We start from the raw sequence: 24,685 nt of genomic DNA on the forward strand, positions 1-24,685 counted from the left end.
CGATGGTGCAGGCTGTGCCTTTGTTCATTCCGGATGGTCCGTCCTGTTTTATTCTTATTTCAGATTTCTGTGGTGGCTTGCGACGTCATTTCAGAGGGCAGTTATGAGTCAACCACATTGCTCTGGGTCTGGAGTCAAATGCAGACCAGGTAAGGACCTTTTCTCTCATGAAGGGTGATCGTGAACCAGATGGGTTTTGACAACAATCCAGTAATTTCATGATCATTATTGATGAGACGAGCATTTTATTCCAGATTTATTAATTCACTGAATTTAAATTTCCTCATCTGCCATGGCAGAATTTGAACTCATGGTCGGAATTTTACGTTGGGGCAGAGGGCCCGTCCAAAAGATTTGGGGGCAGGCTCACCTCCGCCGGGCCTGGAAGCCACACCGTGATTTTACATGGCCTCAGGTGGGACTTCTGCCGAGGGGGGCGCAAGGGGCAGCTGCTCCAGGGGGGATGGCTTGTGCCATGGGGAGCTCTCTATGGGGCATAGGGTGCCCAATCAGGGATGCCCACCCCCAGCCCACAAGGAGGCTGTTTGGTTTTACTGGGGTTCTGAGCCATGCATTCGCTGCTGGTAATATACCAGTGGTAGCAGGAGAAGGCCCTTAAGTGGTAATTAATTGGCCACTTGAGGGCCTTAACTAGCCTGGGATGGGTGGGCTGTTTGTCACCTGCCCTGCCACTCGTAAAATTGCAGCAGGGGTGGGAAGGCAGGCCATGTCTCCAGAGTATTACTCTAGGCCCCTGGATTACTAGTCCAGTAACATTGGCCAAATGATGGCTTGCACACACCAAAGAGCCGTCGCTATCTTAAGCGCGGTGGCTCTTTTAACTAGCTGGGATGGTTCACCACCCCCCCCCCCCCCCCACTACCACCACAACCCCCGATCTCATGGAGGAGGCAGGCTGTCCATCTCCGTATTTCATGAGGCTCCACATAAGATAATGACTCATGGGCCAGAAGTTTACACCACCCCCGACACATCCCTCCCCTCCCCTCCCCTCCCCGTGGGAGCAGGCTGGAGGAGGGTTTGGGGGTGTAAATTCCAGTGGGAGACGAGGGCTGCCGTTCCCGTTGCCTTCCCGACCTCACTGCAATTTTATGAGCAGTAGGGTAGGAGCCCACCCGCCCTAGGCCAATTAAGGCCTCAGAATTAAGGGAGAATGTGGTCATATTAATAGAAAGGTGAATAGAAGGAGAAACAAAAGGAAAGGTGTAAAGTAAAAGCCCGTTTCTTTGACTGGGAAAGGTGAATTTAGTATTACTGGGAATAAAATCAAAATTTGCTGATGACAATTAACTGGGAGGTGGTTGAGGGAGTTTAGCAAATTCATCATAAATCACAGAATGATACAGCACAAAAGGAGGCCAGTCGGCCCATCGTGCCTATGCTGGCTCTTTGATAAAACTATCCAATTAGTCCCACTGCCCTGCTCTTTCCCACAGGCCTGCAAAAGCTTCCTTTTTCAAATCGTTATCCAATTCCTTTTGAAAGTCATTATTGACTCTGCTTCCATCACAGTGCATTCCAGATCATAACAACTCACTGTGTAATCTTTTCCTCCTGTCACGTTTGGTTCTTTTACCAATCGCTTTCAATCTGTGTCCTCTGGTTACTAATGCTTCTGCCACTAGAAACAGTTTTTCCTTATTTACTCTCACCAAAACCCTTCAAGATTTCAAACAGCTCCATCAAATTACCCTTTAACCTTCTCTGCTCTAAGGAGAACAATCCCAGTTTCTCTGGACTCTCCACGTAACTGAAGTGACTGAAGTCTTTCATCCCTAGTAACATTCTAGTAAATCTTCCCTGTAGCCTCTCTTAATGTCCTTAATTGCCAGAATTGGTCACAATACTGCAGCTGGGACCTAACTAGTGTTTTCTAATGGTTTAATGTAATTTTCTTGTTTTTGTACTCTATGCCTCTATTTATAAAGCCAATGACCCCCTATGCCTTTTAACAGCCTTCTCAACATAAGATTCTGAGAGCTTGACAGGGTAGAAGCTGAGAGACTGCTTCCCCTGACTGGGAGTATGGAACCAGGGGGCACAGTCTCAGCAATAAGCAACTAAACATTTCAGACACAGATGAGGAGAAATGTCTTCGCTCAAAGGGTTGTGAATCTTTGGAGTTCGCTACCCAGAGAGCTGTGGATGCTCAGTCATTGAGTATATTCAAGGCTGAAGTTGTTCGATTTGGATTCTAACAGAATCAAGAGATATGGGCATTGGGCAGGAAAGTGGAGTTGAGGTTGAGAATCAACCATGATCGTATTAAAGGGTGTGGCAGGGTCAAGGGACCATATGACATACTCCTGCTCCTATTTATTATGTTCTTACATTCTTAATTTGTCCTGCTAATGTTAAAGGCTTGTGTACATGCACCCCCATATTTCCTGCTCCTGCATCCTCTTTAAAATTGTACCATTTACTGTAGAGTGCATTAAATTTCATCTGCCACCTGTCCACCCATTTCTGATGAAGGGTCACTGACCTGAAACATTAACTCTGCTTCTCTCTCCACAGATGCTGCCAGACCTGCTGAATATTTCCAGCATTCCTTGTTTTTATATCACCCATTTCACCAACCTGTCCATGATCTTTTGAAGATCTACACTAACCTCCTCACTGTTCCAAGATTCATATCCTCCACAAATTTTGGAATTGTGCTCTGTACACCAAGGTGTAAGTCATTAATATATATCAGGAAGAGTAAGGGTCCCAACACTGATCCTTGGGAACTCCACTACAAACTTTCCTCCAGTCTGAAAAACATCCATTAACCACTATTCTCCGTTTCCTCTCACTCAGCCAATGTCATAGCCATGTTGCTACTGTCCCTTTTATTCCATGAGCTATAACTTTGCTCACAAGTCTATTGAGCGGCACTGGATCAAATGCTTTTTGAAAGTCCATGTACACCACATCAACAGCATTACCCTGATCAACCTTCTCTGGTACCTCATCAAAAAACTCCAGCAAGTTAGTTAAACATGAATCCATGCTGGCTTTCCTTAATTAACCTGCATTTGCCCAAGTGACTAATTTTGTCCCGAATTATCATTTCTAGAAGCTTCCCCACCATCAGTATTAAACTAACTGGCCTGTAGTTGCTGGGCTTATCTTCACAAACTTCTTTGAACAATGGTGTAACATTTGCAATTCTCCAGTTCTCTGGCACCACTTCCGAATGTAAGGAAGAATGGAAAATTATGGCCAGTGCCTCCGCAATTTCAACTCTCATTTCCCTCAGTATTCTTGGATGCATCTCATCCAGTCCTGGTGCCTTTTCAACTTTAAGTACAGACAGCCTATTCAATACCTCCTCCTTATCAATTTTAAACCCTTCAAGTATCTGAATTACCTTCTCTTTCACCATGACCTGCGCAGCATCTTCTTCCTTGGTGAAGACAGATGCAAAGTATTCATTTAATACCTCAGCCATGCCCCCTGCCTCCATGCTTAAGTCCCTTTTTTGGTCCCTAATCGGCCCACTCCTTCTTCTACCACCCTTTTACGACTTATATGTCTATAGAAGATTTTGGGATTCCCTTTTATATTAGCTCTTTTCATACTCTCTCTTTGCTTCTCTTGTTTGCTTTTTCACTTTCCCTCTGAACATTCTATATTCAGCCGAGTTCTCCATTGTATTATCCAGCTAACATCTGTCATAAACACACATTTTCGTCTTCATCTTGATCTCAACCTCTTTCATCATCCAGGGAGCTCTGGATTTGTTTGCCCTATGTTTCCACTTCGTGAGAATCTCCCTTGACTGTGCCCAAACAATCTCTTCTTTCAAGGCAGGATGAGGAGAATTTCTTTTTTTGACAGCGAGTTGTTATGATCTGGAATGCACTGCCTGATAGGTTGGTGGAAGTAGATTCAAAATAGTAACTTTCCAAAGGGTATTGGTTAAAAACTTGAAGGGGAAATATATGCAGGACTAAGGGGAATGAACAGGACTGTGGGACTAACTAGATAACTCAAACAGCCAGTCAAAGTCATGATGAGCCAAATGCTGTATGATTCTATGATTGACTCATCACGGATGAGGTCGTATGAATAGAGAGCTAAGAAGTTAGGGATTTTTTCACTTGCTATATCCCTCAATCCCATATCGCTCCAGAATCCAGGCACAATACTGGAATTGAAAAAAATGTCCTACTTGCTTCCATTGCATAGGATTTGGAACTTGTGCATGACACTCCAATGCTAAGTCATGACCCAAGGAAAGAAAACACAACAGAACTGCCAGCATGAGGTCTATCCACTGCCAGATCTTACCTGGAGGCACCACACATAGTGGACAACTGATAACATTCATGGAAGTTATAGACTCAGCCTTTTGTGTTTTGGTAATTCATTCCTGGAACATGGGCACCGCTGGCATTAATCACTCCTCCCTAGTTGCCTTGAGGAACTTGTGTTGGGGCTTCTTCTTAAACGGCTGCAGTCCATGCTTTGTTGCGGTTTCATACAACTGGGTGGTTTTGTTAGGCCAATTCAGAAGGCAGTTATGAGTCAGTCATAATGGTGTGGAACTGGAGTCACATGTCGGCCAAAGAGGGTAAGGACAGCTGGTTTCCCTCCCTAAAGGACATCAGTGAACTAGTTGGGTTCTTACAACAGTTCCATGGTCACCTTTACTGATACCAGCTTTTTATTTCCAAATTTTTAAACTGTACTCAAATTCTCAAACTGCCAAGTTGGGAATTGAACCATATTCTCTGGATTGTTAGACCAGTGGTTATGTTACTGCACTAATAAATCGTTCTCATTGAATCGCTGAGTGGATGATGAAAAGAGCTGGGATGTAAAGATCTTTTCTTAATATCAGCATTTTACAAACCTCTTAATTCAAGCACAATCCTGCTCCATGCAAAACATTCCCAGCTGAACCCACGCCTCTCGCTCCACACCTGCACCCTCCCCGATTATAGAAACATAGAAACATAGAAAATAGGAGCAGGAGTAGGCCATTCGGCCCTTCAGACCTTCTCCGCCATTCATTATGATCATGGCTGATCATCCAACTCAGTAACCTGTTCCTGCTTTCCCTCCATATCCTTTGATGCCTTTAGCCCCAAGAGCTTTATCTAACTCCTTTTTGAAAACATACAATGTTTTGGCCTCAACTGCTTCCTGTGGTAGCGAATTCCACAGGCTCACCACTCTCTGGGTGAAGTAATTTCTCCTCATCTCAGTCCTGAAAGGTTTACCCCATATCCTTAGACTATGACCCCTGGTTCTGGACTCCCCCACCATCGGGAACATCCTTCCTGCATCTACCCTATCAAGTCCTGTTAGAATTTTATAAGTTTCCATGAGATCCCCCCCTCACTCTTCTGAACTCCAACGAATATAATCCTAACCGACTCAATCTCTCCACATACGTCAGTCCCAGGAATCAGTCTGGTAAACCTTTGCTGCGCTCCCTCTATAGCAAGAACATCCTTCCTCAGATAAGGAGACCAAAACTGCACTCAATATTCCAGGTGTGGCCTCACCAAGGCCCTGTATAATTGCAGCAAGACATCCCTGCTCCTGTACTCGAACCCTCTCGCTATGAAGGCCAACATACCATCTGCCCTTTTTACCGCCCGTTGCACCTGCATGCTTACCTTAAGCGACTGATGTACGGGAACACCCAGGTCTCATTGCATATTCCCCTCTCGCAGTTTATAGCCATTCAGATAATAATCTGCTTTCCTGTTTTTGTTACCAAAGTGGATAACCTCACATTTATCCACATTATACTGCATCTGCCATGCATTAGCCCACTCACTTAACTTGTCCAAATCATCCTGAAGCCTCTCTGCATCCTCCTCACAACTCACCATCCCACCCAGTTTTGTGTCATCTGCAAATTTGGAGATATTGCATTTAGTTCCCTCATCTAAATCATTAATATATATGCAATTATGTTTAACACAACTCAGTTACATTCCCGTTGCATACCTTCTTCTTGCTGCAGTAGATTTGCCATTTCTTCTCTGCGGGCAGTGCAAACATAGCATCTCGGTTCTTGTCAGTGAGATCCAGTTCATCCTGGAAACAAGGGCAGATAAAGGAATCAGTTACCTCACCATTCCTGGAGATCTAATCACAGGCCTGCTACCGCCCTATCCAGTTGAACAATTCTTTCCCCCATTTACAATATTTTTACAACTAATAAACAAAAGTGTTTAAAGGAAATTAAAAGGAAAAACCTACTTTTTTTAATGCCCCAATCTATGATTTACCTCCTGGGTGACTCGCAGCAGTGTCTGGGAGATTAATCATTAATTCCTGGAGACTCCTGGAAGGTTTGTAACCCCAGCACAGAGCAAGCGCTCCTTAAAGTGCCCGATATGCCTGGATAATGATTCTCCCGGGTTGCTCACAACAGTCTCTGGGAGATTAATCATTAATTATTGGAGACTCAAGAGAATTCTAGATGGTAGGCAACCTACTACAGAACAAGCGCACCTTAATACTCCAGACAGCTTTCTCCTCAGCCTCATGGAAATGCTGCTGCAGGAGGAAGCAGGCTTTCTAGAATAAGCGTCAGTGCAACAGCATGACGAGGGCCACAGCTCCAATATGTGCCATGCAGTCGGGCACAGGCTTTACTCCAATTCCCCTCAGGCTGAGTCACTACTGTCAGCCACGGTGTCATGAGAAGGCACCATGCAAAGGCCAACAAATGCCCCTTATGAAAGGTAGCCAAATCAAAGGGAGCCAGCTATTACCAAATTAATGACAGATTTAAGCTTTGCAGCCATACCTGCTACAGCCTACATTGAGGCTTCCCAAATACATTAGACACTCACCCATCAAACTGGGCAGAACTAGAAACCGTAGACCAAAGATGAAAATTGCTCTAACTTAACTGCATATATAAAATAATTTTCATTTATATAGTACCTTTAACACAGGAAAACCTTCCAAGGTGCTTCACATAATTAATCAGATACAAATTGACATTGAGCCAAAGAAGGTGACAGTCGGAAGGGTAGCTAAATGCATGGTCAAAGAGATGACCTTTTAGGTGGGTTTTAAGCAAGAGAGATGGAAAGGCAGAGAGGTTTAGGAAGGGAATTCTAGATCTTAGGGCTTAATCAGCTAAAAGCTCAACCACTAATGGTAGGGTGATGGAAGTGGAGGCCTGCATAACAGAACAGAGTTAGAGCATACCAAGATCACAGAAAGTTGTAGTGTTGGAGGAAATTACAGAGATGGGGATAGGAGAGGCCTTGAAGAGATTTGAACACAAGAACAACAATTTTAAATTTAAAGTGTTGGTGGAACGGAGCCAATATAGGTTAGCAAGTGCAGGGTTGAAGGGTCAATGGGATTTGGTGCAGGTTAGAATACTGCAGATTGATGGATGAGCTGAAGTTCATGTGGGTTGGAGGATGGGGTGGTTTGCCTAATAACTGCTTGCATTACTCTAAAACACAAAGAATAAGAAAAGGCAACTTACGAACATACGAATTAGGAGCAGGAGTAGCCAACTTGGCCCCTCGAGCCTGCTCTGCCACTCAATTAGATCATGGCTGATCTATTGTATCTTCGACTCCACATTCCCGCTTAGCCCCGATAACCTTTCACCCCCTTGGTTGTCAAGAATCTATCTACCTCTGCCTTAAAAATATTTAAAGACTCTGCTTCCACTGCCTTTTAAGAAAGAGAGTTCCACAGACTCAGGACCCTCTGAGAGAAAATATTTCTCCTCATCTCTGTTTTAAATGGGCGACACTTTATTGTTAAATAGTGACCCCTAGTTCCAGATTCTCTCACAAGGGGAAACATCCTTTCCACTTCCGCCCTGTCAAGACCCCTCAGGATCTTATACATTTCAATCAAGTCGCCTCTTACTCTCCTAAACTACAGCGGATACAAGCCTAGCCTGTCCAACCTTTCCTCATAATTAACCTGCCCATTGCAGGTATTAGTCTAGTAAACCTTCTCTGAACTTCTTCCAATGCACTTATATCCTTCCTTAAATAAGGAGACCAATACTGTACACAGTACTCCATCAAGCCTGGTCTTCCCAAAGGCTCTAGACAAGCCCTTTAATTGTCAACTCAAATCTATTTAGGCATAGAAGAAAGGGTCTGCAAAGCTTCCCCTTGCTACAAGGATAAATCAAGTCAAATTCCAGTATATTTACCCCACCTGTATTTAGGATCCTTATCTTTCTAAGGGGCAATATATTCATGGTACTGTAAACTCCCTCTGGTTAAAGTAACAAATGTGACATTTCAAGGGAAAGACAACTGCTAAGGAAGAGTTGGAAATTGAAAATGTGGCAGACCTGGAAAATGATGGTTATATCCATAGGGTTATGGGGGAGAGAACTGGGGGGGGGGGGGGGGGGGGGCGGTTTGCTGGGGAGAATTGGGACTAAGCGGATAGCTCTTTCAAAGAGCCGGCACTGGCATGTTAGGCCAAATGGCCTCCTCTGTGCTGTAATACTCTAGACTGATTTGAGGTGCAAGCTGGGTGCTGACAGAGATGAGCGTTTTTGGAACACTCCAGCAGCAAGACACTGAAAGTAAAGTCAACCTGGCATGACGGCTTCTTATCTTCACTTTCCCAACCCATGCCAGGTTACCGCTGTTTTAAAAAAACACATGGCTTGATAATTAATGCAGCTGTGAGGAAACAATGTAAGCTTCCTGTCTTTGTGTATGGAAGCTTTTATTCACGGCGGTGATACCAGCTGTAATAACAAATATCTTATAGATAGGTTCCACTAACAGTTACTATGGACAAGAGAGTGCACTAAAAGTACTGAGTATATGTGTTCTGTATAAAACCATTCTCCATGATACTGGAGGGAGGAAGTAAGTGGAAGACTAAGCTGATCCGATCATTTCAGAAGAGAACTTGACTTTTGTCAGCTGTGGCTCAATGGTTGGCACTCTTAGCTCTGAGTCAGAAAGTTGTGGGTCCAAGTCCCACTCCAAAAACTGGAGTGCATAACCTAAGCTGGCAATCCAGCGCAGTACTGAGGGAGTGCTGAATTGTCAGAGGTGCTGTTTTTCAGATGAGATGTTAAAGCAAGACCTCATCTGCCCTCTTAGGTGGACATGAGTGATCCAATGGCACTATTTCAAAGATGAACAGGGGAGTTCTCCTCAGTTCCTGGCCAATATTTATCCCTCAGCCAACAACACTAAAACAGAATATTTGGTCTTTATCACATTGCTATATGTGGGAGCTTGCTGTGCATAAACTGGCTGCCACATTTTCTACCTTACAGATGACACTTCAAAAGTACTTCACTGGCTGCAAAGCACTTTGGGACATCCTGAGGTCGTGAATGGTGCTATATAAATGAACATCTTTCTTTCTTTCTCTCATGCGCTGAGAGCACAATAGCACATCATGCAGTCCTGCAATATTTATGCCATGTGCCTTCACATCTGCGATCTTCCACAACCTTGTGAGAAGCTTGCATGCTCCTCCCTGGAGGGATAATTGATAATTGTCCTTGAGCTCTTCCCAATGGCTGGGTTCATGGTGCCATGGCTGCAGAGCAGTGAGAGACTCAAAGAAAACCCATCACACTATAACAACAATATAACAGAGCACAGGTTCAGTGCTGTGACGTGTAAGTTTAGGACAGATGGCAGGAAGCATTTCTTTACATAGAGGTTGTTAACAGCTGGAACGAATGCCAGGAAGGTCAGATCTCTGGATTCATTTAAAGAACAGCTGGATGCTGTAATGGGAAGATGATAGGATTGGGTTTCTTGGAAAGATTAAAAAGCCTTCTTTCTCCAAACATGCACCTGTGGTCTTGCAATGTACAAATATACAGAATGATTCTCTGAATATCATCTGCTGTTTCTTTTCCATTTGTATTTCCTTTCTGTGGTATAAATTGAGTAGAGTAGAACGGCTCGGACATGTCCCTGGGTAGTTTAGATAAAGAGAAATGTCTGCAGGGTTATCAGGCTATATCTAGCTGTAGCTCAGTGGGTAGCAAGCACTCTTACCTCTGAGCCAGAAGTTTGCAGGTTTGAGTCCTGTTCCACATATTTGAGCAGAAAATCCTGGCTGACATGCCAGGTACTGAATGAGCTTCTCACTGTTGGAGGTGCTGCCTTTCAGGTGAGATGTTAAACTGAGGCCCTATACTCCCTCTCAGGTGGGCATAAAATATACCATGGCACTATCTTTGAAGAAGAGCAAGGGAATTATATCTCGTCATTATTAATTGTTGTTTCTGGGAGCTTGCTGTTCTCAAATTGGCTACATTACAATGGTGACTACTTCGAAAGTACTTGACTAGCTGTAAAGCACTTTGGGACATCCTGAGATATGAATGTAATTAATAAGGTTAAGCGAGTTAGATATCATGTGCACAAATGACTAGAAGTGAGGTGCTGAACAATCTGTGGGGGTTGGGGGGCTAATGGGCAGGACGATCAATGCTGACCATTGGGAATGGGTGACAGTGAGAACCCAGCAGGCTGGGCAAACAGGTGAAAACTATAAGGAGAAGCTCCTTGGAATGAAGTGCAGTTGTTGTTAGTGTTCTTGTTGAGTCTGTTCCAGCAGAACCACTTTCATGCTGAGAGCTGTGACACGAGTTGTAAAATGTACATGGCACACCCTGATACTGCATCTTCAGAGTTTTATCAGCTCCATTCCCAGGAGGAATGCCTCAACTATTTCCCACAGAACAGGATATGCCAGGCCCAAATGTAATCACACATCTATCATTCACCACCCACCCGTACCCCGCCACCCCTCCTCACCAAGTACACTTGCTCCAAGTATAATTAATTCCACTGTCATGTTCTGTTTCCTCCAAGGCTGGACGTGGGAATTTGGAGCTTCCTGTGCTTTTTCGTTTGCCTGAGCTTGCGTATTTCCTGATGCAATCACCTGAACATCCCAGAGCAGAGAACATCCTGCTGGTGATGAAATGTCTGTGTTTGTTAAAAGGAACAGATTTTTGCTCAGCTAGTGCTGGACAGTCGAAGACCTTCCCACTTCAGGCACACCCAGTGCCAACATCCAACCCTCACGTGTGGCAGGGCAGAACCAAGCTTTCTCCTTTAGTTATCCCTTCCCACAGTGTACTTCAACCCCGACAGCTGAGTGGAAGCTCGAGAAACAGCACCTCATCTTTCAACTAAGGCACGTTACAACTTTACACAACATTGAGTTCAACTATTTTTGATCATAACCTCCACTCCCATTTTTTCCAGAGAGCAACTATTGAGAATGATTCTGCTATTGCCATTTACAACTCCTCTGGACCCATCTTCTGTTTCTTCACTGCCCTTGACATCAAGGCAGCATTTGACCGAGTATGGCATCAAGGAGCCCTAGCAAAACTGAAGTCAATGGGAATCAGGGGGAAAACTCTCCACTGGTTGGAGTCATACCTAACACAAAAAAGGAAGATGGTTGTAGTTGTTGGAGGTCAATCATCTGAGCTCCAGGACATCACTGCAGGAGTTCCTCAGGGTAGTGTCCTAGGTCCAACCATCTTCAGCTGCTTCTTCAATGACTTTCCTTCAATCATAAGGTCAGAAGTGGGATATTCGCTGATGATTGCACAACGTTCAACACCATTCGTGACTCCTCAGATACTGAACCAGTCCTTGTAGAAATGCAGCAAGACCTGGACAATATCCTGGCTTGGGCTGATAAGTGGCAAGTAACATTCGCACCACACAAGTGCCAGGCAATGACCATCTCCAACAAGAGAGAATCTAACCATCTCCCCTTGACATTCAATGGCATTACCATCGCTGAATCCCCCACTATCAACATCGTAGGGGCTACCATTGACCAGAAACTGAACTGGAGTAGCCATATAAATACTGTGGCTACAAGAGCAGGTCAGAGGCTAGGAATCCTGTGGCGAGTAACTCATCTACTGATTCCCCAAAGCCTGTCCACCATCTACAAGGCACAAGTCAGGAGTGTGATGGAATACTTTCCACTTGCCTGGATGGGTGCAGCTCCAACAACACTCAAGAAGCTCGATACCATCCAGGACAAAACAGCCCTCTTGATTGGCACACCCTCCACAAACATTCACTTCCTCCACCACCGACGCACAGTGGCAGCAGTATGTACCATCTACAGGATGTACTGCAGCAACGCACCAAGGCTCCCCCGACAGCACCTTCCAAACCCGCGACCTCTACCAACTAGAAGGATAAGGGCAGCAAATGCATGGGAACACCACCACCTGCAAGTTCCCCTCCAAGTCACACACCATCCTGACTTGGAACTATATCGCCGTTCCTTCACTGTCGCTGGGTCAAAATCCTGGAACTCCCTTCCTAACAGCACTGTGAGTGTACTTACCTCACATGGACTGTAGCGGTTCAAGAAGGCAGCTCACCACCACCTTCTCAAGGGCAATTAGGGATGGGCAATACATGCTGGCCTAGCCAGCGACGCCCACATCCCATGAATGAATTTTAAAAAACTTTGTCCCAATAGCACCCACTTTAGTCTCGCATCATTATCTCTTTTGTTATTTAATCTCTCCTGCCTTCCACCCTATTACAGACTTTCCCTTTTGTTTTCCCCCCTCCCTCATTTACCTGTCTCTGTACTTGTTTAAAACCTGTTACTTCTCTAACTTTTTTCCAGTTCCCGACCTGAAATATTAAATCTGTTTCTCTCTCCACAGATGCTGCTTGTCCTGCTACATATTTCCAACATTTTCTGCCTCCATTTCAGATTTGCAGCATCCACAATATTTTGCCTTTTGTATCTTTGCGGTACAGCAGTCTGATGTTCCCCATCCTGGAAAGGGTCTCAGACTCCCCTCTTGCCCCTTTCTCTGATTTGGCCGTAACAGGGTTTATCTTTTAAAACGCAGTGATTTTAGTTTACCACCACTGTGAGAACTTGCTTACTGAACGCTAAGTGCAATTGCAAATGAACCAACCAGTCCAGTTTTCTTGAGTTCAAATAAGAAAGATGTAAATGTATTAACCTTATCACTCTAACCCAGTTAAAATCACTAAAATATGCAACACATCGATGCTGACATGTACACGAGAGGCACACACACGTACAAATAGATACAGAGGGGAAGAAAGAATTGGGAGGTTGAAGCAGAGTTGGCAATAAATGGAATGCAGATGCTGTCCTTAGCGTCCTTGATTGAAGTTAAAGTCTGGGAGTCCTCTCTGGGGGCCACGTGCACAATTTCAGGCTTGCTTCTCTGGTGCCAGAAGGCTGAAGGTAGGTTTTGGCTGTCTTTTTAGTGGTCATGTGCAAAGTTCTGCAGTCTTGAAGTTTAGAAGCAGCCACCATGGTTGCCCAGGACTTTGCTAGAGAGGGAGACACAGAGAGAGAGAGAGACTTTTCTCTGCCAGTCCAGTTGCAGTCTTTTGTTCACCCTGAGGCACAATTCAAAAAACCTCAGCCTGACCCCAGCAGGTTGGTAATGTGACCATCTCTTTGTTTGAAATCACAGTTCCTGGAGAGATTCCGGAATTTAGGGTCTTTCAGACATACTCGGTGGGGTGGAGTTTGGCTCTTCCAAAGTCAAAGGGGTATCGATGTATTTTGATTGCCTGTATTGGCAAAAAACAATCTCACTAATTGAATCAAGGAGCATTCCCATTGTTTCAGTTAGACTGGCTAATTTCCTTCCGTCTTTCAGCCAGCCCTTGTCTTCTCAGAATGCAAATGTGTGGCCATTTCTTTAACTGTTCAGTTCTGCTTTTTAAAGCAACGGTGAGGAAAGATATTAGCTCTGACGATGTGGAATCTGTATGGGTAGAGCGGAGAAACACTAAGGGGCAGAAAAAGTGAGTGGGGGTTGTATATAGACACCCAAACTGTAGTGGTGATTTTGGGAATGGCATTAAACAGGAAATTAGAGATGCATGCGATAAAGGAACATCTGTAATTATGGGTGTCTTTAATCTGCATGTAGATTGGGCAAATCAAATTAGTCACAATACCGCAGAGGAGGAATTCATGGAGTGTATACAGGATGGTTTTCTGGACCAATACGTTGAGGAACCAACTAGAGAACAGGCCATCCTAGACTGGGTATTGTGTAATGAGAGAGGAATAATTGACAATCTAGTAGTGTGAGACACCTTGGGGACAAGTGACCAAAATATGATAGAATTCCTCATCAAGTGGAGAGTGATGTTGTTGATTCTGAGACAAGGGTCCTGAATCTTAGTAAAGGAAACTACAAAGGTATGAGGTGCGAGTTGGCCATGACGGATTGGGAAACATTACTTAAAGGGATGAACGTAGATAGGCAATGGCAAACATTTAAAGAGCGCATGGATGAACTGCAACAATTGTTTATCCCTGTCTGGCGTAAAAGTAAAACGGGAAAGGTAGCCAAACCATGGCTTACAAGAGAAATTAGTGATAACATTAGATCCAAGGAAGAGGCATATAAATTTGCCAGGAAAAACAACAGACCTGAGGATTGGGAGCAGTTTAGAATTCAGCAAAGGAGGACCAAGGGATTGATTAAGAAGGGGAAAATAGAGTACGAGAGCAAGCTTGCAGGGAACATAAAAACTGACTGTAAAAGTTTCTATAGGTATGTGAAGAGAAAAAGATTGGTGAAGACAAATATAGATCCCTTACAGTCAGAAACAGGGGAATTTATTATGGGGATCAAAGAAAAGGCTGACCAACTAAACGCATACTTTGGTTCTGTCTTCACAAAGAACAAAGAACAAAGAACAAAGAAAATTACAGCACAGGAACAGGCCCTTCGGTCCTCCAAGCCTGCGCCGATCCAGATCCTCTATCTAAACCTGTCGCCTATTTTTTAAGGGTCTGTATCTCTTTGCTTCCTGCCCATTCATGTATCTGTCTAGATACATCTTAAAAGATGCTATCGTGCCCGCGTCTACCACCCCCGCTGGCAACGCGTTCCAGGCACCCACCACCCTCTGCGTAAAGAACTTTCCACGCATATCCCCCCTAAACTTTTCCCCTCTCACTTTGAATTCGTGACCCCTAGTAGTTGAATCCCCCACTCTGGGAAAAAGCTTCTTGCTATCCACCCGGTCTATACCTCTCATGATTTTGTACACCTCAACCTCCATCTTTCTAATGAAAATAATCCTAATCTACTCAACCTTTCTTCATAGCTAGCGTTCTCCATACCAGGCAACATCCTGGTGAACCTCCTCTGCACCCTCTCCAAAGCATCTACATCCTTTTGGTAATGTGGCGACCAGAACTGCACACAGTATTCCAAATGTGGCCGAACCAAAGTCCTATACAACTGTAACATGACTTGCCAACTCTTGTACTCAATACCCCGTCCGATGAAGGAAAGCATGCCGTATGCCTTCTTGACCACTCTATTGACCTGCGTTGCCACCTTCAGGGAACAATGGACCTGAACATCCAAATCTCTCTGTACATCAATTTTCCCCAGGACTTTTCCATTTACTGTATAGTTCACTCTTGAATTGGATCTTCCGAAATGCATCACCTCGCATTTGCCCTGATTGACCTCCATCTGCCATTTCTCTGCCCAACTCTCCAATCTATCTATATTCTGCTGTATTCTCTGACAGTCCCCTTCACTATCTGCTACTCCACAAATCTTAGTGTCGTCTGCAAACTTGCTAATCAGACCACCTATACTTTCCTCCAGAAATGTTGGGGAACACAGGGCTTAGTGAGAGAGAGGAACTGAAAGAAATCAGTATTAGTAGAGAAATGGTGTTGGGGAAATTGATGGGATTGAAAGCCGATAAATCCCCAGGGCCTGATGTTATGCATCCCAGAGTACTTAAGGAAGTGGCCCTAGAAATAGTGGATGCATTGGTGGTCATCTTCCAAGATTCTATAGACTCTGGATCAGTTCCTACAGATTGGGGGGCAGCTAATGTAAACCCACTATTTAAAAAGGGAGGCAGAGAGAAAGCAGGGAATTATAGACCAGTCAGCCTGACGTCGGTAGTGGGGAAAATTCTGGAGTCCATTATCAAAGATTTTATAGCAGAGCACTTAGAGAACAGTGGTAGAATCGGGCAGAGTCAGCATGGATTTACGAAAGGGAAATCATGCTTGACAAATCTACTAGAATTCTTCAAGGATGTAACTAGTAGAGTTGATGAGGGGGACCCAGTGGATGTGGTTTATTTGGACTTTCAGAAGGCTTTCGACAAAGTCCTACATAAGAGATTAGCATATAAATTAAAGCGCATGGGATTGGGGGTAGTGTAATGCGATGGATAGAAAACTGGTTGGCGGACAGCAAACAAAAAGTAGGGATAAATGGGTCTTTTTCCGAATGGCAGGCAGTGACTAGTGGGGTACCGCAGGGATCGGTGCTAGGACCCCAGCTATACACAATATACATTTATGATTTAGATAAGGGAATTAAATGTAATATCTCCAATTTTGCAGATCACACAAAACTGGGTTGGAGGATTAATTATGAAGACGATGCAGAGAGGCTTCAGGGTGATTTGGACAAGTTGAGTGAGTGGCCTAATGCATGGCAGATGCAGTATAATGTGGATAAATGTGAGGTTATCCACTTTGGTAACAAAAACAGGAAAGCAGATTATTATCTGAACGGCTAAAGACTGAGAGAGGGGAATATGCAGCGAGACCTGGGTGTTCTTGTACACCAGTCGCTGAAGGTAAGCATGCAGGTGCAACAGGTGGTAAAAAAGGCAAATGGTATGTTAGCCTTCATAGTGAGAGGATTCGATACAGGAGCAGGGATGTCTTGCTGCAATTATACAGGGCCTTGGTGAGGCCACACCTGGAATATTGTGTGCAGTTTTGGTCTCCTTATCTGAGGAAGAATGTTCTTGCTACAGAGGGAGTGCAGCGAAGGTTCACCAGACTGATTCCTGAGATGGTGGGACTGACGCATGTGGAGAGATTGAGTCGGTTAGGATTATATTCGCTGGAGTTCAGAAGAGTGAGGGGGGATCTCATAGAAACCTATAAAATTCTAACAGGACTTGACAGGGTAGATGCAGGAAGGATGTTCCCGATGGTGGGGGAGCCCAGAACCAGGGGTCATAGTCTAAGGATACGGGGTAAAACTTTCAGAACTGAGATGAGGAGAAATTTCTTCACCCAGAGAGTGGTGAGCTTGTGGAATTCGCTACCACAGGAAGCAGTTGAGGCCAAAACATTGTATGTTTTCAAGAAGGAGTTAGATATAGCTCTTGGGTCTAAAGGGATCAAAGGGTATGGGGCGAAAGCGGGAACAGGCTACTGAGTTGGATGATCAGCCATGATCATAATGAATGGCGGAGCAGGCTCGAAGGGCCGAATGGCCTACTCCTGCTCCTATTTTCCATGTATATTTCTATGTAAGTTATTTGAATGTCTCGTAGAAGTTTCAAGCAGTGTTCCGTATGAAGAAATTAATATGCTTCCATTTGGCAGGTGTGATTTCTGTCACAGGCCCATAACCGCTGGGAACACTAGGTTGAGACAAACTAAATTAATTTCACATAGATCTTTGATGGGTCATAGCATCACCATTGGGAAAATACAGTTCCCACTTTCCACAGACAACAGCCCTGCAGGACAGACTTTTTAATTCATGCTCCAAACATGTATCTAAATTATCTCAAATAAATTTAATTTTGCGTCTAGTATATCCTACTTCCTCTAACACTGTCTCCATCTTTCTCCATCACACTCTGTTTACAACATTTCTCTCATGAACACTGTAATACCCCCGATTTTATTAAACAGTATGTATTCTGACTTACCACAAACAATGCCACAAGTGACTAGTTAGTATAAACATTAAAGATTTGAGAGTATTACATATTTATATACTACATTTCTAGAGTCATATTTTAGTTGTCATACAATACATATTACACTTCAAGTTATCAAAAGCATACAAAAAAGAAAGAAAATAATACTGCTTCCTGTGGTAGCGAATTCCACAAGCTCACCAACAGCAATGAAGTAACCTCAGGATGTTCCTATTTTCAGAAATTAGACTTTGGGACCTTAAAGAGACAGACCACGTTAGACATGAAGAGCAAAGCAATGTGCCTGTTCTAAAACTGCAAGTAAGCTTACTTTTTTTTCAGGAACATAGGAACAGAAATAGGCCATTCAGCCTGTCGAGTCTGCTTCGCCATTCAATTAGATCATGGCTGATCATCTACCTCAACGCCACTTTCCCGAGCTATCCCCATATCCCTTGATGTCATTAATATCCAGATATCCATCAATTATTTTGTCTTGATTGTACTCAGTGATTGAGCTTCCACAGCCCTCCGTGGTAGAGAATTCCAAAGATTCAACATGCACTGAGTGAAGAAATTCCTCCTCATCTCAGTCGTAAATGGCCTGCCCCTTATTCTGAGACTATGTCCTCTGGTTCTCGACTCACCAGCCAGGAGAAACATCCTATCTCCATCCACCCTGTCATGCCCTGAAAGAATTTTGTAAGTTTCAATGCGACCACCTCTCTCATTGTTCAAAACTCCAGAGGATGTAGGCCCAGTTTCCACACATTTTCAGTCGCTCGCTCATTCCTCCTCATTGAGCCTTTTCATATTTTATTTTTGCGACAGCTTTCTCCCCCCTTCTTCTGAGCAGAGTGCTGGTGACTACTTGCTGTGTGAGTGATTTCTGGAACCCCACTGGAACCTTGTCCAAGAGGGCATTCTTAATATGTGAATTTAGAGTATCAGTAGACGGAGGGTAATGTGGAGAAATTCCAGCCAAGCCCATCCTGTCCTCACCTGACATTAACAAACTTTCCAGCAGAAGCCCTTCTCCCAGGCCTTAGGCCAACTTAATTTCCCCTACTGCCTTCTCAGCTGTATACCCCAACATGGAGTACTCGAATACCCCCCGATGTCCTGTTGACTAGAGGAACCAGCTGCTGAGGTAGAAAGCCGTATAGACCAGTAGACTACAGGCTCGATCTCCAGTTTACATTGAGTTAGTTGCTCGGTCAGGGCGACGGCTAGAGGGGATGTGGTGGGGAGAGAGTGGCTGTAAGATTAGACACAGCACCCTCGGCCAGGGAGCAGAAAATCAGAGTGGATTTCTGCTAGTCAGCAAATGCTACTGGATAGTGCACATGCATGGTTATAGGGTGAGGTCAGGGTCAGACTCAGCTGTGATAAAAAAGGTGAGGGAGTGTGACTAGCTGGGTTGATCTTGCAGAGAGCCAGCATAGACACGATGGGACGAATGGCCTCCTTCTGTGCTGTAACCATTCTATGGTTCTATGCCTCCAAAAAGAACAGAAAGACTTTCATTTATATAGCATCCATCATGACCTCAGGATATCCCAAAACATTTTACAGCCAATTAAGTACTTTTGAAGTGTAGTTACTGTTGTAATGTAGGAAACATTGCAGCCAATTTGCACACAGCAAGCTCCCACAAACAGCAATGTGATAATAACCAGATAATCTGTTTTAGGGATAAGTGTTGGTCAGGGGATAACTCCCCTGCTCTTCTTTGAAATCATGTCATGTGATCTTTTATGTCCACCTGTGAGGGCAGATGGAACCTTGGTTTAATGTCTTGTCCAAATGGCAGTGCCGCACTCCCTCAGTACCACACTGAAATGTGAGCACGGGTTATGCGTTCAAATCCCTGGCATGAGACTTGAACCCCAAACATCTGACTCAGAGACAAGAGTGCTACCCAATAAGCCAATGCTGACAGTCAAATAGCCTGCCAGCATTGTAGTGATGCCCTGGATATGTATCCACACCAAAGAGCCATAACCTCCAACCCTCAGCAGAGGAGGTAGATCAAACTGGCAAAAATAGAACAATTACTGGGGCCTCACAATGGAAATGAGGATTGAACGGCAACTGTACGGCGGCCAACAGGCAGTCCAGTGCTGGCAGCATAATGGATTACTGTACAATAATACTACTGTTGGTGCATTGACAGGCCAATGGAATAAAGATTGGCTCATTCTGCTGTGCCTGCCTCAACGTGAACAAGAGCCTAATTGTGCAGACTAAGTAGGAAATAGAACAGGCCACTTAAAGTCAGCAAGCAACATACCAAATCAGGGAAGTCGCAGGGTTAATCTGAAATGTTTAACTTTGTGTAACTGGTTCTCCCCTTAAACACCAACATTTCTGGAGTGCTCGAGGGAGGGGTAGGGCTGGGGGTGCTGTTTTCTTGCTAACATTTTCCAATGACTGTATCACTGACAACCATCATCTGACTGGAAGGGAGGGATTGGTTTGTGTGGAAGATGAAAGTTTTGTGAGTTACAGCTACAGAGAAAAGCAATTTCTTTATTCGACAATGAAGTACTATTTTTTACAAAAATGACCTGATATCAATCTAAAGTGGTTCTTCCTTGGTTCACGGTCCTGACTGCTCAGGAAGAGGTGCTGAATGAAATTAAGGGCTGTTTCATAGGGTGGGTTAAATAGGGGTCACGGACTAGTCAGTCCTATACACATCCGAGGGCTGGAATGAGTTATAAGGAAGAGCAGTTGAGATTAGGATGTCAAAGTAATTTAAGAAACAACCCAATGCTGCAAATGGGAACACAGCAGGGCTAGAATTCTTGGAAAGGTGAGATCAAATAGTGCGATGGGTCTGCTTCATTTGAACCCGTCTTGCTACCAAAAGGAATAGAAATTTCAGACATGAAGGCTGAGGAAGTGAAAGGGAGATAAGGCCCCAGGATCTGATGGAGTTTATACAGGGGCACTTAAAATAACCGCGAGCAAAATTAGTCATGCCCTCATCACTATCTTTAGGGAACCGTAAGAATTGGCAGCAGTACCTGAGGATTGGAAAGTAGATTACACAACCTGAACTCAATGAAAATAAAAATTGGGAGAGATATAAAATGGACTGTTGATTCGCTATCATCAGTCTTACATTATCGCACAAAGTCAAGATTATTCACAATTAACATTTAAAAGGGGCAAAGGGATTTAGGATGTCTCAGACCAGCTGTTATAGGTAAGGTATCCTGAAAGACAGGATAATGAAACACTTAGGTATGACATGGTGAAAGGAAGCCAGCATGGATTTACGGGAATGAGGTCTCAGAATCTTACAGCATAACAGAAGGCCATTCAGCCCACTCTGCCTGTGCTAGCTCTTTGAAAGAGCTATACAATTAGTCCCTCTCCTCTGCTTATTCCCTGTAGCCCTGCAGTTTTTTCCTTTCCAGTTATGTACATAATTCCCATTCGAAAGTTACGAGTGAATCTGCTTCCATCATCCTTTCAGGCACTGCAACTTGCTACGTAATACAAGCTCTCCTCATCGACCCTTTGATTCTTTTACCAATTATTTTATTTCTGTGCCCTCTGTTTTCTGACCATCCTAACAATGGAAATAGTTTCTCCTTATTTACTCTATCAAAATTCATTATTTTGAACACACTTATTAAAATCCCCCTTAACCTTCTCTGCTCTAAGAAGAACAATCTCAGCTTCTGTAGTCTCTCCACTTAACTGAAGTCTCTGATCCCTCGTACCATTCTAGTAAATCACCTCTGCACCATCTCCCAGGCCATCATATCCTTCTTACAGTGTGGCATCCAGAATTGAACACAATACTCTATCTGAGGCCGAAACTGTGATTTCTAAAGCCTTGCCTAACAGATTTTAGAGTCATAGAGTCATAAAGGCACAGAGGAGGCTATTCGGCCCATCGAGCCAATGCCAGCTCTCTGTAGAGCAATCCAGTCGCATTCGCCCACTCCATGTCAGTAGTCCCGTAATTTTATTTCCCTCAAGTGCCCATGCAATTTCATTTTGGAATCATTCATCATCTCCACTTCCATCACCCTCATAGGCAGCGAGTTCCAGGTCACTACTATTCACTGCATAGAAAAGTTCTTCCACACATTCCCCCTGCATCTCTTGCCCAAAGCCTTAAACCTCTGTCCCCTAGTCCATGTACTATCAGCTAATGGGAGCAGCTTTCTTTTGTCTACCTTATCTAAACCTGTCCGAATCTTGTACACCTCATTCAAATCTCCCCTCAATCTCCTTTTCTCCAATGAGAACAATCCCAGCTTCTTCAACCTAACCATGTAGTTAAAATCCCTCATCCCTGGAACCATTCGGGTAAATCTTCTCTGTACCCTCTCAAGGACCCTCAGGTCCTTCTTAAAGTGTGGTAATTGGAACTAAATGTTGGGGCCTAAACAGAGTTTTATAAAGGTTCAGCATAGCCTCCTTGCTTTTATACTTAATACCTCTATTTATGAAGCCCAAGATCCCATATGCTTTGCTAGCTACTCCCGCAATATGTTCTTCCATCTTCAAAGATCAATGCACATGAACCTCCAGGTCCCTCTGTCCTTGTTAGAACTCTTTAGAACTGTGCCATTGAGTCTATATTGACTCTCCTTATCTCTTTTGCCAAAATGCATTACCTCACACTTCTCTGTATTACATTCCATCTGCCACCAGTCTTCCCATTCTGCTAGCCTATGTCCTGTTGCAGTTGATTAGTATCATCCTCACTGTTTGTCACACCTCCAAGTTTGGTATTATTGGAAAATTTTGAAATTTTACTCTGTATTCCAAGATCCAAGTCATTTATATATATTCAAAAAACAGTGGTCCTAGAACTGAACCTTGCGAAACACCACTACCTACCATCTTCCAGTCTGGAAAATAACTATTTACCATGCCGTTTTCTGTCCTTAAGCCAATTTTTTATCCAAGCTGACACTGACCCTCCTATTCCATGAGCCTCAGTTTTGTTAACCAGCCTTCTATGTGGTACTTTCTCAAAGGCTTTCTTAAAATCCATATAAACAACATCCATTGCTTTCCCTTCATCAACTTTCCCTGAACATCTCCAAGTGCCTGTTGATTTTTTTCCTCTGATTATTGTTTCTAAAACCTCGCCCACCACATATGTTAAACTGACCAGTCTGTAGCTACTAGGAATGTCCTTACACCCTTCCTTGAATAAGGGTGTCACATTTGCCACTCTCCAATTCTCTAGCATCTCCCCCATATCTAGGGAAGATTGGAAAATTATGGCAAGCACTTCCACCATCTCCACTCCCACTTCCTTTCGCAACCAGGAATGCAAGCCATCCGGACCAGGTGACCTATCCACTCTAAGCATAGCCAGCCTTTCCAGTACATCCGACCTATCAATTTCCACCCCATCCATTACCTCTACCATCTTCGCTTCTACTGATATTTTGGCAGCATCCTGTTCCTTAGTAAACACTGATACAAAGTACCAATTAAGTATTCTAGCCTTGCCCTCGCCTCTAAGTATATATCACCCTCTTAATCCCTAATAGTCCCTATTCCATCTCTTACTACCCGCTTACTATTTACATGCTGACAGAAGAATATTGGGTTCCCTACTATGTTAACTGCTATTCTATTCTCATATTCTCTCTTTGCCAGACGTATTTTCCTCTTCACTTCCCCTCTCAACTTATTGTATTTGGCCTGGTTCTCACTTGAAGAATTCGGCTGACATGCATCATACACCCTCTTTTTTTGATTCATCATATTCTCTATCTCCCTCATCATCCAAGGAGCCTGGACTTTGGTTCCTTCAACTTTCGCCCTTGTTGGAATGTACCTAGCCTGTAACTGAAACATCTCCTTAAAGAGATGCTAGAGAATTGGAGAGTGGCAACACCCATTGTTCCATTACAGTTTTTCCTGTCAATCTTTGGTTCCATTTTACCCTGGCTATATCCCCTTTCATCCCATTGAAGTTAGCCATCTTCCAATTTACAAGTTCTACTTTAAATTGTCCCTTGCTCCTCTCCACTGCTAATCTAACCTAATGATACAATGATCACTCTTACCCAAGTGTTCCCCATTGATACTTGGCCCACTTGGCTTCACCTCATTCCCGAGCACCAGATCCAGCAATGCCTCCTTCCTAGTTGGACCAAGAACATACTAAACACATTTAATAAATTTCTGCCCCTCCTTACCCTTTACTCTAACATTATTCCAATCGATATTTGGCTAATTAAAATGCCCCAATATCACGACTCTAAAGTTCTTGCTTATCTCTGTGATTTTAGCGTGATCATACCCTTTTGCTTCTCAACTCTAAACAAATGGATTCTGTCTTTGCCCCCCTCAAGGACATCGTCTCTTTCCAACGTTACAATGTCTTCCATAATCAGTACTGCCACCCCACCTCCCTTTTCTCCTTCCCTATCTTTTCTGAACACTTTGTATTCTTGAATATTAACTGCCCAGTTCTCATCATTTTTATGCCACGTTTCTGTTACTGCCACTATATCATATTCCCACATGGCTATTTGTGCTTGCAGTTCACCAACATTATTCAACACATTTTGTGCGTTTACATACATGCAGTCTAAATTTGTCTTTGTATTCCTCATAGTCCTTCTTATTTTACTCCTACCTACTACCTTCTCTCGTACAATCCAACACTTTCACCTTATGCACCTTATTCTTCTTTTCTACTTCTATATGCTGATGTTTATCCCCCAATTTAGTATAAACCCTCCCCAACCACACTAATGAACCTCCCCGTGAGGACATTGGTCCCTGTCCTGCTGAGGAGCAGCCTGTCCCTTTTGCATAGGTGCCTCCTGCCCCAGAACTGGTCCCAAAGCCCCAAGATTCTGAACCCTCCTTCCTGCACCATGTCTCAAGCATGCATTGATCCTCCCTCTCTTCCTATTTTAGCATGTTGCACTGGGAGTAATCCAGAGATTACCACCTTCAAGGTCCTA

General features: G+C 43.9%; 1 protein-coding gene across 6 annotated transcripts in view; it reads right to left on the minus strand.

Moving 5' to 3' along the window:
- The window catches only part of daam2 (dishevelled associated activator of morphogenesis 2), a 391,719-nt gene that overhangs the window by 192,619 nt on the left and 174,415 nt on the right, over positions 1 to 24,685 (minus strand). For 5 of the 6 annotated variants that reach the window (XM_068027781.1, XM_068027780.1, XM_068027792.1 and 2 more), the window contains one exon: positions 5,974 to 6,063. In XM_068027781.1, coding sequence (XP_067883882.1) covers positions 5,974 to 6,063 — 90 coding nt within the window. Of the gene's footprint in view, positions 1 to 5,973; positions 6,064 to 6,228; positions 6,264 to 24,685 lie in introns of those variants that run through there. The other variant, XM_068027789.1, reaches the window with a different exon arrangement.

This window comes from Heterodontus francisci, chromosome 3, assembly GCF_036365525.1.
Source record: "Heterodontus francisci isolate sHetFra1 chromosome 3, sHetFra1.hap1, whole genome shotgun sequence".
In the NCBI taxonomy this organism is placed as follows: domain Eukaryota; kingdom Metazoa; phylum Chordata; class Chondrichthyes; order Heterodontiformes; family Heterodontidae; genus Heterodontus; species Heterodontus francisci.